This window comes from Salvelinus fontinalis, unplaced genomic scaffold (assembly GCF_029448725.1).
Source record: "Salvelinus fontinalis isolate EN_2023a unplaced genomic scaffold, ASM2944872v1 scaffold_0048, whole genome shotgun sequence".
In the NCBI taxonomy this organism is placed as follows: domain Eukaryota; kingdom Metazoa; phylum Chordata; class Actinopteri; order Salmoniformes; family Salmonidae; genus Salvelinus; species Salvelinus fontinalis.
The window spans coordinates 582106-600191 of record NW_026600257.1 but is presented as its reverse complement, the minus strand read 5'-3'; the positions used below and the strand labels follow the sequence as shown (position 1 = coordinate 600191).

Below are 18086 nucleotides of genomic sequence, written 5' to 3'. Positions count from 1 at the left end.
ACAACAAGGGAAAGTTGGAATAGATGGATGGATGAATAATACCATGGATGGATGATTTGGATGGATGAGTCGTTGGATTTATATATATTTTTATATTTATTATTTTTCTGTTTTAACTTTTAACTTTTCTGTTTTTATTTTCACTCTTAACTCCCAAGATCTTCTGGTAAATATTACTATGTAGTATCTCTGTGTCATTATTTTATATGAAGAGGATCATGTGGTTTACTTCAGCCAGGAAGTTGCTGATTTCCACTGCAGGTCTATTATATATAGGTTCCTTGGAGCTTCCTAATCAATAATACATTATGATACTGTATGATGGTTCTTTTGCTTCCAGATATCCAACAGCTCCTTAATAATCTAAATCTACTACCTGCCGCCGTGTAGCCGCTGATTCCTGGACAGACATTTCTGGCGTGCCTGGTAACCCCGGGCCAGCCAGAAGGTCCTTCTCGTTAATAGCTGATGTAAAGGAGCTTTATCCAAAACCAGGGGGTCTGAAACCGGGAGACGTGGAGCTGTTGGTTACCTTAGCCCCAGAGAGATGACTCTTCGTGGGCCATCTGCCCACCTAGGGGCCCGTAGGGGCCAGGATCCGGGCTGGAGAAGATCATGGGAACCGTCCTATTGGGACGGACTCATGTCTGAAGTGGAGGTGGTGCCCCGACATACCGGTCTTACGGGACGTAACCCTCCTCGGCAACAGAGCGCCAGAGAGGGAGGAAGCCACAGCCAGAATCTTGACAGGTGTTTGCAGGAGTTAGCGAGAGTGCAGTGTCAGACCTATTTTAAAGGAGGAAGCCCAGTTAGCAGTCCTGGCCAGGTGTCTAAGGTAGAGCTTGTGTCTCCACCTCAACCTACCCCTGCTCGTACCCCTCGGCCGCACAGCGCCATCGAGGGAAGACGTCAGATGAATGAGTGGCTGTATGAGTTGGAGAAGATGCAGAGTGGGGACTATTTTGAAGGAAGCCCCACTGACAGCCCAGAGGTTGAGCCCCGTCCGACGGTTCATTTGGGTCGTACCCCTCGCCCGCAGAGCGCCATCGAGGGAGGTAGCCAGAATCTAGACAGATTGTTACAAGAGCTGGAAAGGATGGAGAACGGGAGATATTTCGGAAACCCTGACCGAGTGCAGAGAGATCAAGTGCAGGCCCCTTTCTACGACAGGACAGCGTCGATGCCAAGCCTTCACAAGGAACCCGTTGGCTCTGGCCTGCGTCACCACTACCAGGGCCTCCCCTCGTCCCCCTCTCTCTGCAGCCGGGACAGGGACCTCTCCCCCTGTGAGACTCCCAGCCTGTGTGACAGTTCCCTGGGCAGCCAGGAGTCCCTCAGGGCAGGATTGTCCTCCGCCCCAGACCACAACGGTAGCTGGGAGAGGGCTATAATCAAGCAGGCTCCAGGGAAGGAGGAGGCTAAACTCAGCTCTCTGACTCCGGTGAGAGTGGGCTGGCTGCCCATCCAGAGAAGGTCCCTGTTGAGGGATGCTCCAGCCCCGGGACCCGGACATCCACACCTTCAGGTCAATCTAGCCAGCCAGGTAAGACATGCTGCAAACAGTGCTGTTCTGATCCTGGAGAGAGAGACAGAGACAGAGACAGACAGAGACAGACAGAGAGAGACAGAGACAGACAGAGACAGACAGAGAGAGACAGAGACAGACAGAGAGAGACAGAGAGAGACAGAGACAGACAGAGACAGACAGAGAGAGACAGAGAGAGACAGAGACAGACAGAGACAGACAGAGACAGACAGAGAGAGACAGAGAGAGACAGAGACAGAAAGAGAGACAGAGACAGAGACAGACAGAGACAGACAGAGACAGACAGAGAGAGACAGAGAGAGACAGAGACAGAAAGAGAGACAGAGACAGAGACAGAGACAGAGAGAGACAGAGACAGAGACAGAGACAGAGACAGAGACAGAGAGAGAGACAGACAGAGAGAGACAGAGAGAGAGAGAGAGACAGAGACAGAGACAGAGACAGAGACAGAGACAGAGAGAGACAGAGACAGAGACAGAGAGAGAAACAAACAGAAAAGAGAGACAGAGACAGAGAGAGGGACAAACAGAAAAGAGAGACATAGACAGAGCGAGGGACAAACAGAAAAGAGAGACCGAGACAGAGACAGAGAGAGAAACAAACAGAAAAGAGAGAGAAAGAGACAGAGACAGAGAGAGGGACAAACAGAAAAGAGAGACAGAGACCGAGACAGAGAGAGGGACAAACAGAAAAGAGAGACAGAGAGACAGAGAGACAGAGAGACAGAGAGACAGAGAGACAGAGAGACAGAGAGAGACAGAGACAGAGACAGAGACAGAGACAGAGACAGAGAGAGAGACAGAGAGACAGAGAGACAGAGAGACAGAGAGACAGAGAGAGAGAGAGAAACAAACAGAAAAGAGAGAGAGAGACAGAGACAGAGACAGAGAGAGAAACAAACAGAAAAGAGACAGAGACAGAGAGAGGGAACAAACAGAAAATAGAGAGAGAGACAGAGAGAGAAACAAACAGAAAAGAGAGACAGAGAGAGAGGGACAAACAGAAAATAGAGACAGAGACAGAGACAGAGAGAGGGACAAACAGAAAATAGAGACAGAGACAGAGAGAGAAACAAACAGAAAAGAGAGACCGAGACAAACAGAAAAGAGAGAGAGAGACAGAGACAGAGAGAGAAACAAACAGAAAAGAGAGAGAAAGAGACAGAGACAGAGAGAGAAACAAACAGAAAAGAGAGAGAAAGAGACAGAGACAGAGAGAGGGACAAACAGAAAAGAGAGACAGAGAGAGGGACAAACAGAAAAGAGAGAGAGAGACAGAGACAGAGGGACAAACAGAAAAGAGAGACCGAGACAGAGACAGAGAGAGGGACAAACAGAAAAGAGAGACCGAGACAGAGACAGAGAGAGGGACAAACAGAAAAGAGAGACAGAGACAGAGAGAGGGACAAACAGAAAAGAGAGACAGAGACAGAGACAGAGAGAGGGACAAACAGAAAAGAGAGACAGAGACAGAGAAAGAGAGAGGGACAAACAGAAAAGAGAGACAGAGACAGAGACAGAGAGAGGGACAAACAGAAAAGAGAGACAGAGACAGAGACAGAGAGAGGGACAAACAGAAAAGAGAGACAGAGACAGAGACAGAGAGAGGGACAAACAGAAAAGAGAGACAGAGACAGAGACAGAGAGAGGGACAAACAGAAAAGAGAGACAGTGACAGAGACAGAGCGAGGGACAAACAGAAAAGAGAGACAGAGACAGAGACAGAGAGAGGGACAAACAGAAAAGAGAGACAGAGACAGAGACAGAGAGAGGGACAAACAGAAAAGAGAGACAGAGACAGAGACAGAGAGAGGGACAAACAGAAAAGAGAGACAGAGACAGAGACAGAGAGAGGGACAAACAGAAAAGAGAGACCGAGACAGAGACAGAGAGAGAAACAAACAGAAAAGAGAGAGAAAGAGACAGAGACAGAGAGAGGGACAAACAGAAAAGAGAGACAGAGACAGAGAGAGAGAGAGGGACAAACAGAAAAGAGAGACAGAGACAGAGAGAGGGACAAACAGAAAAGAGAGACAGAGACAGGCCGAAAGCCTTTAGTGGTCCAGTCTCAGATGTTCAGTACAGGGAGAGAGAGTTGCTTTGGTATCGTCTGAAAACAACTAACTCTGCAGGAATTGCTTTGGTATCGTCTGAAAACAACTAACTCTGCAGGAGTTGCTTTGGTATCGTCTGAAAACAACTAACTCTGCAGGAATTGCTTTGGTATCGTCTGAAAACAACTAACTCTGCAGGACTTGGTTCTCAGAAGGTTTATGTGCGGTGTGATGTTGTCACAGCCAGTGAAAGAGCTTCATGCACCAATGGATGCCTGGGTGTAGTAGGGCAAAGTAGGGCAAAGTCAGGGGGCTTGTTTTCCCAATGGAATTAGGCTAGTTATACCTATATACTGTATACTGTAGCTAGCTAGGGACGGACTAGGATCTGAAATAATCTAATTATGCTAGTTATACCTATATACTGTATACTGTAGGTAGCTAGGGACGGACTAGGATCTGAAATAATCTAATTATGCTAGTTATACCTATATACTGTATACTGTAGCTAGCTAGGGACGGACTAGGATCTGAAATAATCTAATTATGCTAGTTATACCTATATACTGTATACTGTAGCTAGCTAGGGACGGACTAGGATCTGAAATAATCTAATTATGCTAGTTATACCTATATACTGTATACTGTAGCTAGCTAGGGACGGACTAGGATCTGAAATAATCTAATTATGCTAGTTATACCTATATACTGTATACTGTAGCTAGCTAGGGACGGACTAGGATCTGAAATAATCTAATTATGCTAGTTATACCTATATACTGTATACTGTAGCTAGCTAGGGACGGACTAGGATCTGAAATAATCTAATTATGCTAGTTATACCTATATACTGTATACTGTAGCTAGCTAGGGACGGACTAGGATCTGAAATAATCTAATTATGCTAGTTATACCTATATACTGTATACTGTAGCTAGCTAGGGACGGACTAGGATCTGAAATAATCTAATTATGCTAGTTATACCTATATACTGTATACTGTAGCTAGCTAGGGACGGACTAGGATCTGAAATAATCTAATTATGCTAGTTATACCTATATACTGTATACTGTAGCTAGCTAGGGACGGACTAGGATCTGAAATAATCTAATTATGCTAGTTATACCTATATACTGTATACTGTAGCTAGCTAGGGACGGACTAGGATCTGAAATAATCTAATTATGCTAGTTATACCTATATACTGTATACTGTAGCTAGCTAGGGACGGACTAGGATCTGAAATAATCTAATTATGCTAGTTATACCTATATACTGTATACTGTAGCTAGCTAGGGACGGACTAGGATCTGAAATAATCTAATTATGCTAGTTATACCTATATACTGTATACTGTAGCTAGCTAGGGACGGACTAGGATCTGAAATAATCTAATTATGCTAGTTATACCTATATACTGTATACTGTAGCTAGCTAGGGACGGACTAGGATCTGAAATAATCTAATTATGCTAGTTATACCTATATACTGTATACTGTAGCTAGCTAGGGACGGACTAGGATCTGAAATAATCTAATTATGCTAGTTATACCTATATACTGTATACTGTAGCTAGCTAGGGACGGACTAGGATCTGAAATAATCTAATTATGCTAGTTATACCTATATACTGTATACTGTAGCTAGCTAGGGACGGACTAGGATCTGAAATAATCTAATTATGCTAGTTATACCTATATACTGTATACTGTAGCTAGCTAGGGACGGACTAGGATCTGAAATAATCTAATTATGCTAGTTATACCTATATACTGTATACTGTAGCTAGCTAGGGACGGACTAGGATCTGAAATAATCTAATTATGCTAGTTATACCTATATACTGTATACTGTAGCTAGCTAGGGACGGACTAGGATCTGAAATAATCTAATTATGCTAGTTATACCTATATACTGTATACTGTAGCTAGCTAGGGACGGACTAGGATCTGAAATAATCTAATTATGCTAGTTATACCTATATACTGTATACTGTAGCTAGCTAGGGACGGACTAGGATCTGAAATAATCTAATTATGCTAGTTATACCTATATACTGTATACTGTAGCTAGCTAGGGACGGACTAGGATCTGAAATAATCTAATTATGCTAGTTATACCTATATACTGTATACTGTAGCTAGCTAGGGACGGACTAGGATCTGAAATAATCTAATTATGCTAGTTATACCTATATACTGTATACTGTAGCTAGCTAGGGACGGACTAGGATCTGAAATAATCTAATTATGCTAGTTATACCTATATACTGTATACTGTAGCTAGCTAGGGACGGACTAGGATCTGAAATAATCTAATTATGCTAGTTATACCTATATACTGTATACTGTAGCTAGCTAGGGACGGACTAGGATCTGAAATAATCTAATTATGCTAGTTATACCTATATACTGTATACTGTAGCTAGCTAGGGACGGACTAGGATCTGAAATAATCTAATTATGCTAGTTATACCTATATACTGTATACTGTAGCTAGCTAGGGACGGACTAGGATCTGAAATAATCTAATTATGCTAGTTATACCTATATACTGTATACTGTAGCTAGCTAGGGACGGACTAGGATCTGAAATAATCTAATTATGCTAGTTATACCTATATACTGTATACTGTAGCTAGCTAGGGACGGACTAGGATCTGAAATAATCTAATTATGCTAGTTATACCTATATACTGTATACTGTAGCTAGCTAGGGACGGACTAGGATCTGAAATAATCTAATTATGCTAGTTATACCTATATACTGTATACTGTAGCTAGCTAGGGACGGACTAGGATCTGAAATAATCTAATTATGCTAGTTATACCTATATACTGTATACTGTAGCTAGCTAGGGACGGACTAGGATCTGAAATAATCTAATTATGCTAGTTATACCTATATACTGTATACTGTAGCTAGCTAGGGACGGACTAGGATCTGAAATAATCTAATTATGCTAGTTATACCTATATACTGTATACTGTAGCTAGCTAGGGACGGACTAGGATCTGAAATAATCTAATTATGCTAGTTATACCTATATACTGTATACTGTAGCTAGCTAGGGACGGACTAGGATCTGAAATAATCTAATTATGCTAGTTATACCTATATACTGTATACTGTAGCTAGCTAGGGACGGACTAGGATCTGAAATAATCTAATTATGCTAGTTATACCTATATACTGTATACTGTAGCTAGCTAGGGACGGACTAGGATCTGAAATAATCTAATTATGCTAGTTATACCTATATACTGTATACTGTAGCTAGCTAGGGACGGACTAGGATCTGAAATAATCTAATTATGCTAGTTATACCTATATACTGTATACTGTAGCTAGCTAGGGACGGACTAGGATCTGAAATAATCTAATTATGCTAGTTATACCTATATACTGTATACTGTAGCTAGCTAGGGACGGACTAGGATCTGAAATAATCTAATTATGCTAGTTATACCTATATACTGTATACTGTAGCTAGCTAGGGACGGACTAGGATCTGAAATAATCTAATTATGCTAGTTATACCTATATACTGTATACTGTAGCTAGCTAGGGACGGACTAGGATCTGAAATAATCTAATTATGCTAGTTATACCTATATACTGTATACTGTAGCTAGCTAGGGACGGACTAGGATCTGAAATAATCTAATTATGCTAGTTATACCTATATACTGTATACTGTAGCTAGCTAGGGACGGACTAGGATCTGAAATAATCTAATTATGCTAGTTATACCTATATACTGTATACTGTAGCTAGCTAGGGACGGACTAGGATCTGAAATAATCTAATTATGCTAGTTATACCTATATACTGTATACTGTAGCTAGCTAGGGACGGACTAGGATCTGAAATAATCTAATTATGCTAGTTATACCTATATACTGTATACTGTAGCTAGCTAGGGACGGACTAGGATCTGAAATAATCTAATTATGCTAGTTATACCTATATACTGTATACTGTAGCTAGCTAGGGACGGACTAGGATCTGAAATAATCTAATTATGCTAGTTATACCTATATACTGTATACTGTAGCTAGCTAGGGACGGACTAGGATCTGAAATAATCTAATTATGCTAGTTATACCTATATACTGTATACTGTAGCTAGCTAGGGACGGACTAGGATCTGAAATAATCTAATTATGCTAGTTATACCTATATACTGTATACTGTAGCTAGCTAGGGACGGACTAGGATCTGAAATAATCTAATTATGCTAGTTATACCTATATACTGTATACTGTAGCTAGCTAGGGACGGACTAGGATCTGAAATAATCTAATTATGCTAGTTATACCTATATACTGTATACTGTAGCTAGCTAGGGACGGACTAGGATCTGAAATAATCTAATTATGCTAGTTATACCTATATACTGTATACTGTAGCTAGCTAGGGACGGACTAGGATCTGAAATAATCTAATTATGCTAGTTATACCTATATACTGTATACTGTAGCTAGCTAGGGACGGACTAGGATCTGAAATAATCTAATTATGCTAGTTATACCTATATACTGTATACTGTAGCTAGCTAGGGACGGACTAGGATCTGAAATAATCTAATTATGCTAGTTATACCTATATACTGTATACTGTAGCTAGCTAGGGACGGACTAGGATCTGAAATAATCTAATTATGCTAGTTATACCTATATACTGTATACTGTAGCTAGCTAGGGACGGACTAGGATCTGAAATAATCTAATTATGCTAGTTATACCTATATACTGTATACTGTAGCTAGCTAGGGACGGACTAGGATCTGAAATAATCTAATTATGCTAGTTATACCTATATACTGTATACTGTAGCTAGCTAGGGACGGACTAGGATCTGAAATAATCTAATTATGCTAGTTATACCTATATACTGTATACTGTAGCTAGCTAGGGACGGACTAGGATCTGAAATAATCTAATTATGCTAGTTATACCTATATACTGTATACTGTAGCTAGCTAGGGACGGACTAGGATCTGAAATAATCTAATTATGCTAGTTATACCTATATACTGTATACTGTAGCTAGCTAGGGACGGACTAGGATCTGAAATAATCTAATTATGCTAGTTATACCTATATACTGTATACTGTAGCTAGCTAGGGACGGACTAGGATCTGAAATAATCTAATTATGCTAGTTATACCTATATACTGTATACTGTAGCTAGCTAGGGACGGACTAGGATCTGAAATAATCTAATTATGCTAGTTATACCTATATACTGTATACTGTAGCTAGCTAGGGACGGACTAGGATCTGAAATAATCTAATTATGCTAGTTATACCTATATACTGTATACTGTAGCTAGCTAGGGACGGACTAGGATCTGAAATAATCTAATTATGCTAGTTATACCTATATACTGTATACTGTAGCTAGCTAGGGACGGACTAGGATCTGAAATAATCTAATTATGCTAGTTATACCTATATACTGTATACTGTAGCTAGCTAGGGACGGACTAGGATCTGAAATAATCTAATTATGCTAGTTATACCTATATACTGTATACTGTAGCTAGCTAGGGACGGACTAGGATCTGAAATAATCTAATTATGCTAGTTATACCTATATACTGTATACTGTAGCTAGCTAGGGACGGACTAGGATCTGAAATAATCTAATTATGCTAGTTATACCTATATACTGTATACTGTAGCTAGCTAGGGACGGACTAGGATCTGAAATAATCTAATTATGCTAGTTATACCTATATACTGTATACTGTAGCTAGCTAGGGACGGACTAGGATCTGAAATAATCTAATTATGCTAGTTATACCTATATACTGTATACTGTAGCTAGCTAGGGACGGACTAGGATCTGAAATAATCTAATTATGCTAGTTATACCTATATACTGTATACTGTAGCTAGCTAGGGACGGACTAGGATCTGAAATAATCTAATTATGCTAGTTATACCTATATACTGTATACTGTAGCTAGCTAGGGACGGACTAGGATCTGAAATAATCTAATTATGCTAGTTATACCTATATACTGTATACTGTAGCTAGCTAGGGACGGACTAGGATCTGAAATAATCTAATTATGCTAGTTATACCTATATACTGTATACTGTAGCTAGCTAGGGACGGACTAGGATCTGAAATAATCTAATTATGCTAGTTATACCTATATACTGTATACTGTAGCTAGCTAGGGACGGACTAGGATCTGAAATAATCTAATTATGCTAGTTATACCTATATACTGTATACTGTAGCTAGCTAGGGACGGACTAGGATCTGAAATAATCTAATTATGCTAGTTATACCTATATACTGTATACTGTAGCTAGCTAGGGACGGACTAGGATCTGAAATAATCTAATTATGCTAGTTATACCTATATACTGTATACTGTAGCTAGCTAGGGACGGACTAGGATCTGAAATAATCTAATTATGCTAGTTATACCTATATACTGTATACTGTAGCTAGCTAGGGACGGACTAGGATCTGAAATAATCTAATTATGCTAGTTATACCTATATACTGTATACTGTAGCTAGCTAGGGACGGACTAGGATCTGAAATAATCTAATTATGCTAGTTATACCTATATACTGTATACTGTAGCTAGCTAGGGACGGACTAGGATCTGAAATAATCTAATTATGCTAGTTATACCTATATACTGTATACTGTAGCTAGCTAGGGACGGACTAGGATCTGAAATAATCTAATTATGCTAGTTATACCTATATACTGTATACTGTAGCTAGCTAGGGACGGACTAGGATCTGAAATAATCTAATTATGCTAGTTATACCTATATACTGTATACTGTAGCTAGCTAGGGACGGACTAGGATCTGAAATAATCTAATTATGCTAGTTATACCTATATACTGTATACTGTAGCTAGCTAGGGACGGACTAGGATCTGAAATAATCTAATTATGCTAGTTATACCTATATACTGTATACTGTAGCTAGCTAGGGACGGACTAGGATCTGAAATAATCTAATTATGCTAGTTATACCTATATACTGTATACTGTAGCTAGCTAGGGACGGACTAGGATCTGAAATAATCTAATTATGCTAGTTATACCTATATACTGTATACTGTAGCTAGCTAGGGACGGACTAGGATCTGAAATAATCTAATTATGCTAGTTATACCTATATACTGTATACTGTAGCTAGCTAGGGACGGACTAGGATCTGAAATAATCTAATTATGCTAGTTATACCTATATACTGTATACTGTAGCTAGCTAGGGACGGACTAGGATCTGAAATAATCTAATTATGCTAGTTATACCTATATACTGTATACTGTAGCTAGCTAGGGACGGACTAGGATCTGAAATAATCTAATTATGCTAGTTATACCTATATACTGTATACTGTAGCTAGCTAGGGACGGACTAGGATCTGAAATAATCTAATTATGCTAGTTATACCTATATACTGTATACTGTAGCTAGCTAGGGACGGACTAGGATCTGAAATAATCTAATTATGCTAGTTATACCTATATACTGTATACTGTAGCTAGCTAGGGACGGACTAGGATCTGAAATAATCTAATTATGCTAGTTATACCTATATACTGTATACTGTAGCTAGCTAGGGACGGACTAGGATCTGAAATAATCTAATTATGCTAGTTATACCTATATACTGTATACTGTAGCTAGCTAGGGACGGACTAGGATCTGAAATAATCTAATTATGCTAGTTATACCTATATACTGTATACTGTAGCTAGCTAGGGACGGACTAGGATCTGAAATAATCTAATTATGCTAGTTATACCTATATACTGTATACTGTAGCTAGCTAGGGACGGACTAGGATCTGAAATAATCTAATTATGCTAGTTATACCTATATACTGTATACTGTAGCTAGCTAGGGACGGACTAGGATCTGAAATAATCTAATTATGCTAGTTATACCTATATACTGTATACTGTAGCTAGCTAGGGACGGACTAGGATCTGAAATAATCTAATTATGCTAGTTATACCTATATACTGTATACTGTAGCTAGCTAGGGACGGACTAGGATCTGAAATAATCTAATTATGCTAGTTATACCTATATACTGTATACTGTAGCTAGCTAGGGACGGACTAGGATCTGAAATAATCTAATTATGCTAGTTATACCTATATACTGTATACTGTAGCTAGCTAGGGACGGACTAGGATCTGAAATAATCTAATTATGCTAGTTATACCTATATACTGTATACTGTAGCTAGCTAGGGACGGACTAGGATCTGAAATAATCTAATTATGCTAGTTATACCTATATACTGTATACTGTAGCTAGCTAGGGACGGACTAGGATCTGAAATAATCTAATTATGCTAGTTATACCTATATACTGTATACTGTAGCTAGCTAGGGACGGACTAGGATCTGAAATAATCTAATTATGCTAGTTATACCTATATACTGTATACTGTAGCTAGCTAGGGACGGACTAGGATCTGAAATAATCTAATTATGCTAGTTATACCTATATACTGTATACTGTAGCTAGCTAGGGACGGACTAGGATCTGAAATAATCTAATTATGCTAGTTATACCTATATACTGTATACTGTAGCTAGCTAGGGACGGACTAGGATCTGAAATAATCTAATTATGCTAGTTATACCTATATACTGTATACTGTAGCTAGCTAGGGACGGACTAGGATCTGAAATAATCTAATTATGCTAGTTATACCTATATACTGTATACTGTAGCTAGCTAGGGACGGACTAGGATCTGAAATAATCTAATTATGCTAGTTATACCTATATACTGTATACTGTAGCTAGCTAGGGACGGACTAGGATCTGAAATAATCTAATTATGCTAGTTATACCTATATACTGTATACTGTAGCTAGCTAGGGACGGACTAGGATCTGAAATAATCTAATTATGCTAGTTATACCTATATACTGTATACTGTAGCTAGCTAGGGACGGACTAGGATCTGAAATAATCTAATTATGCTAGTTATACCTATATACTGTATACTGTAGCTAGCTAGGGACGGACTAGGATCTGAAATAATCTAATTATGCTAGTTATACCTATATACTGTATACTGTAGCTAGCTAGGGACGGACTAGGATCTGAAATAATCTAATTATGCTAGTTATACCTATATACTGTATACTGTAGCTAGCTAGGGACGGACTAGGATCTGAAATAATCTAATTATGCTAGTTATACCTATATACTGTATACTGTAGCTAGCTAGGGACGGACTAGGATCTGAAATAATCTAATTATGCTAGTTATACCTATATACTGTATACTGTAGCTAGCTAGGGACGGACTAGGATCTGAAATAATCTAATTATGCTAGTTATACCTATATACTGTATACTGTAGCTAGCTAGGGACGGACTAGGATCTGAAATAATCTAATTATGCTAGTTATACCTATATACTGTATACTGTAGCTAGCTAGGGACGGACTAGGATCTGAAATAATCTAATTATGCTAGTTATACCTATATACTGTATACTGTAGCTAGCTAGGGACGGACTAGGATCTGAAATAATCTAATTATGCTAGTTATACCTATATACTGTATACTGTAGCTAGCTAGGGACGGACTAGGATCTGAAATAATCTAATTATGCTAGTTATACCTATATACTGTATACTGTAGCTAGCTAGGGACGGACTAGGATCTGAAATAATCTAATTATGCTAGTTATACCTATATACTGTATACTGTAGCTAGCTAGGGACGGACTAGGATCTGAAATAATCTAATTATGCTAGTTATACCTATATACTGTATACTGTAGCTAGCTAGGGACGGACTAGGATCTGAAATAATCTAATTATGCTAGTTATACCTATATACTGTATACTGTAGCTAGCTAGGGACGGACTAGGATCTGAAATAATCTAATTATGCTAGTTATACCTATATACTGTATACTGTAGCTAGCTAGGGACGGACTAGGATCTGAAATAATCTAATTATGCTAGTTATACCTATATACTGTATACTGTAGCTAGCTAGGGACGGACTAGGATCTGAAATAATCTAATTATGCTAGTTATACCTATATACTGTATACTGTAGCTAGCTAGGGACGGACTAGGATCTGAAATAATCTAATTATGCTAGTTATACCTATATACTGTATACTGTAGCTAGCTAGGGACGGACTAGGATCTGAAATAATCTAATTATGCTAGTTATACCTATATACTGTATACTGTAGCTAGCTAGGGACGGACTAGGATCTGAAATAATCTAATTATGCTAGTTATACCTATATACTGTATACTGTAGCTAGCTAGGGACGGACTAGGATCTGAAATAATCTAATTATGCTAGTTATACCTATATACTGTATACTGTAGCTAGCTAGGGACGGACTAGGATCTGAAATAATCTAATTATGCTAGTTATACCTATATACTGTATACTGTAGCTAGCTAGGGACGGACTAGGATCTGAAATAATCTAATTATGCTAGTTATACCTATATACTGTATACTGTAGCTAGCTAGGGACGGACTAGGATCTGAAATAATCTAATTATGCTAGTTATACCTATATACTGTATACTGTAGCTAGCTAGGGACGGACTAGGATCTGAAATAATCTAATTATGCTAGTTATACCTATATACTGTATACTGTAGCTAGCTAGGGACGGACTAGGATCTGAAATAATCTAATTATGCTAGTTATACCTATATACTGTATACTGTAGCTAGCTAGGGACGGACTAGGATCTGAAATAATCTAATTATGCTAGTTATACCTATATACTGTATACTGTAGCTAGCTAGGGACGGACTAGGATCTGAAATAATCTAATTATGCTAGTTATACCTATATACTGTATACTGTAGCTAGCTAGGGACGGACTAGGATCTGAAATAATCTAATTATGCTAGTTATACCTATATACTGTATACTGTAGCTAGCTAGGGACGGACTAGGATCTGAAATAATCTAATTATGCTAGTTATACCTATATACTGTATACTGTAGCTAGCTAGGGACGGACTAGGATCTGAAATAATCTAATTATGCTAGTTATACCTATATACTGTATACTGTAGCTAGCTAGGGACGGACTAGGATCTGAAATAATCTAATTATGCTAGTTATACCTATATACTGTATACTGTAGCTAGCTAGGGACGGACTAGGATCTGAAATAATCTAATTATGCTAGTTATACCTATATACTGTATACTGTAGCTAGCTAGGGACGGACTAGGATCTGAAATAATCTAATTATGCTAGTTATACCTATATACTGTATACTGTAGCTAGCTAGGGACGGACTAGGATCTGAAATAATCTAATTATGCTAGTTATACCTATATACTGTATACTGTAGCTAGCTAGGGACGGACTAGGATCTGAAATAATCTAATTATGCTAGTTATACCTATATACTGTATACTGTAGCTAGCTAGGGACGGACTAGGATCTGAAATAATCTAATTATGCTAGTTATACCTATATACTGTATACTGTAGCTAGCTAGGGACGGACTAGGATCTGAAATAATCTAATTATGCTAGTTATACCTATATACTGTATACTGTAGCTAGCTAGGGACGGACTAGGATCTGAAATAATCTAATTATGCTAGTTATACCTATATACTGTATACTGTAGCTAGCTAGGGACGGACTAGGATCTGAAATAATCTAATTATGCTAGTTATACCTATATACTGTATACTGTAGCTAGCTAGGGACGGACTAGGATCTGAAATAATCTAATTATGCTAGTTATACCTATATACTGTATACTGTAGCTAGCTAGGGACGGACTAGGATCTGAAATAATCTAATTATGCTAGTTATACCTATATACTGTATACTGTAGCTAGCTAGGGACGGACTAGGATCTGAAATAATCTAATTATGCTAGTTATACCTATATACTGTATACTGTAGCTAGCTAGGGACGGACTAGGATCTGAAATAATCTAATTATGCTAGTTATACCTATATACTGTATACTGTAGCTAGCTAGGGACGGACTAGGATCTGAAATAATCTAATTATGCTAGTTATACCTATATACTGTATACTGTAGCTAGCTAGCTATGGACTAGGATCTGACAATCTAATTATGCTAGTTATACCTATATACTGTATACTGTAGCTAGCTAGAGACGGACTAGGATCTGAAATAATCTAATTATGCTAGTTATACCTATATACTGTATACTGTAGCTAGCTAGGGACGGACTAGGATCTGAAATAATCTAATTATGCTAGTTATACCTATATACTGTATACTGTAGCTAGCTAGGGATGGACTAGGATCTGAAATAATCGAATTATGCTAGCTATACCTATATACTGTATACTGTAGCTAGCTAGGGATGGACTAGGATCTGAAATAATCTAATTATGCTAGCTATAGCGATGTAGCTAGCTAGGGACGGACTAGGATCTGAAATAATGTAAGTATGCTAGCTATAGCTACATACTGTAGCTAGCTAGCTATGGACTAGGATCTGAAATAATGTAAATATGCTAGCTATAGCTATATACTGCAGCTAGCTAGGGATGGACTAGGATCTGAAATAATCTAATTATGCTAGCTACAGTGATGTAGCTAGCTAGGGACGGACTAGGATCTGAAATAATGTAAGTATGCTAGCTATAGCTACATACTGTAGCTAGCTAGCTATGAACTAGGATCTGAAATAATGTAAATATGCTAGCTATAGCTATATACTGTAGCTAGCTAGCTATGGACTGGGATCTGAAATAATGTAAATATGCTAGCTATAGCTATATACTGTAGCTAGCTAGCAATGGACTGGGATCTGAAATAATGTAAATATGGTAGCTATAGCTATATACTGTAGCTAGCTAGCTATGAACTAGGATCTGAAATAGTGTAAATATGCTAGCTATAGCTACATACTATAGCTAGCTAGCAATGGACTAGGATCTGAAATAATGTAATTATGCTAGCTTTAGCTACATACTGTAGCTAGCTAGCTATGGACTAGGATCTGAAATAATGTAATTATGCTAGCTATAGCAATGTAGCTAGCTAGGGATGGACTAGGATCTGAAATAATGTAAATATGCTAGCTGTAGCTATGTAGCTAGCATTTTCCAGACCTGCCTGATGGCCAATCAGCAGCTAGCTTTAAACGTTATGGCTTGTCACTCACAACTCCCCATTACACTGATGCACCTTGTAGTAGTGTTAGAGAAACGTCCTCATGTCTCACCTTGTAGTAGTGGTAGAGACACGTCCTCATGTCTCACCTTGTAGTAGTGGTAGAGACACGTCCTCATGTCTCACCTTGTAGTAGAGACACGTCCTCATGTCTCACCTTGTAGTAGTGTTAGAGACATGTCCTCATGTCTCACCTTGTAGTAGTGGTAGAGACACGTCCTCATGTCTCACCTTGTAGTAGTGGTAGAGACACGTCCTCATGTCTCACCTTGTAGTAGAGACACGTCCTCATGTCTCACCTTGTAGTAGTGTCAGAGACACGTCCTCATGTCTCACCTTGTAGTAGTGGTAGAGACACGTCCTCATGTCTCACCTTGTAGTAGTGGTAGAGACACGTCCTCATGTCTCACCTTGTAGTAGTGGTAGAGACACGTCCTCATGTCTCACCTTGTAGTAGTGGTAGAGACACGTCCTCATGTCTCACCTTGTAGTAGTGGTAGAGACACGTCCTCATGTCTCACCTTGTAGTAGTGGTAGAGACACGTCCTCATGTCTCACCTTGTAGTAGTGGTAGAGACACGTCCTCATGTCTCACCTTGTAGTAGTGGTAGAGACACGTCCTCATGTCTCACCTTGTAGTAGTGGTAGAGACACGTCCTCATGTCTCACCTTGTAGTAGTGGTAGAGACACGTCCTCATGTCTCACCTTGTAGTAGTGGTAGAGACACGTCCTCATGTCTCACCTTGTAGTAGTGGTAGAGACACGTCCTCATGCCTCACCTTGTAGTAGTGGTAGAGACACGTCCTCATGCCTCACCTTGTAGTAGTGGTAGAGACGCGTCCTCATGTCTCACCTTGTAGTAGTGTTAGAGACACGTCCTCATGTCTCACCTTGTAGTAGTGGTAGAGACACGTCCTCATGTCTCACCTTGTAGTAGTGGTAGAGACACGTCCTCATGTCTCACCTTGTAGTAGTGGTAGAGACACGTCCTCATGTCTCACCTTGTAGTAGTGTTAGAGACACGTCCTCATGTCTCACCTTGTAGTAGTGGTAGAGACACGTCCTCATGTCTCACCTTGTAGTAGTGGTAGAGACACGTCCTCATGTCTCACCTTGTAGTAGTGGTAGAGACACGTCCTCATGTCTCACCTTGTAGTAGTGGTAGAGACACGTCCTCATGCCTCACCTTGTAGTAGTGGTAGAGACACGTCCTCATGCCTCACCTTGTAGTAGTGGTAGAGACACGTCCTCATGCCTCACCTTGTAGTAGTGGTAGAGACACGTCCTCATGTCTCACC

The 18086-nt window shown here is 39.2% G+C and overlaps 1 protein-coding gene across 1 annotated transcript in view; it reads left to right on the top strand.

The window, feature by feature from the left end:
* The window catches only part of LOC129842535 (uncharacterized), a 91074-nt gene that overhangs the window by 1748 nt on the left and 71240 nt on the right, over positions 1-18086 (top strand). The window contains exon 2 of the mRNA XM_055911113.1: positions 341-1543. Within this exon, the coding sequence (XP_055767088.1) occupies positions 548-1543 (996 nt within the window). The 5' untranslated portion in view covers positions 341-547. The remainder of the gene's footprint in view (positions 1-340; positions 1544-18086) is intronic.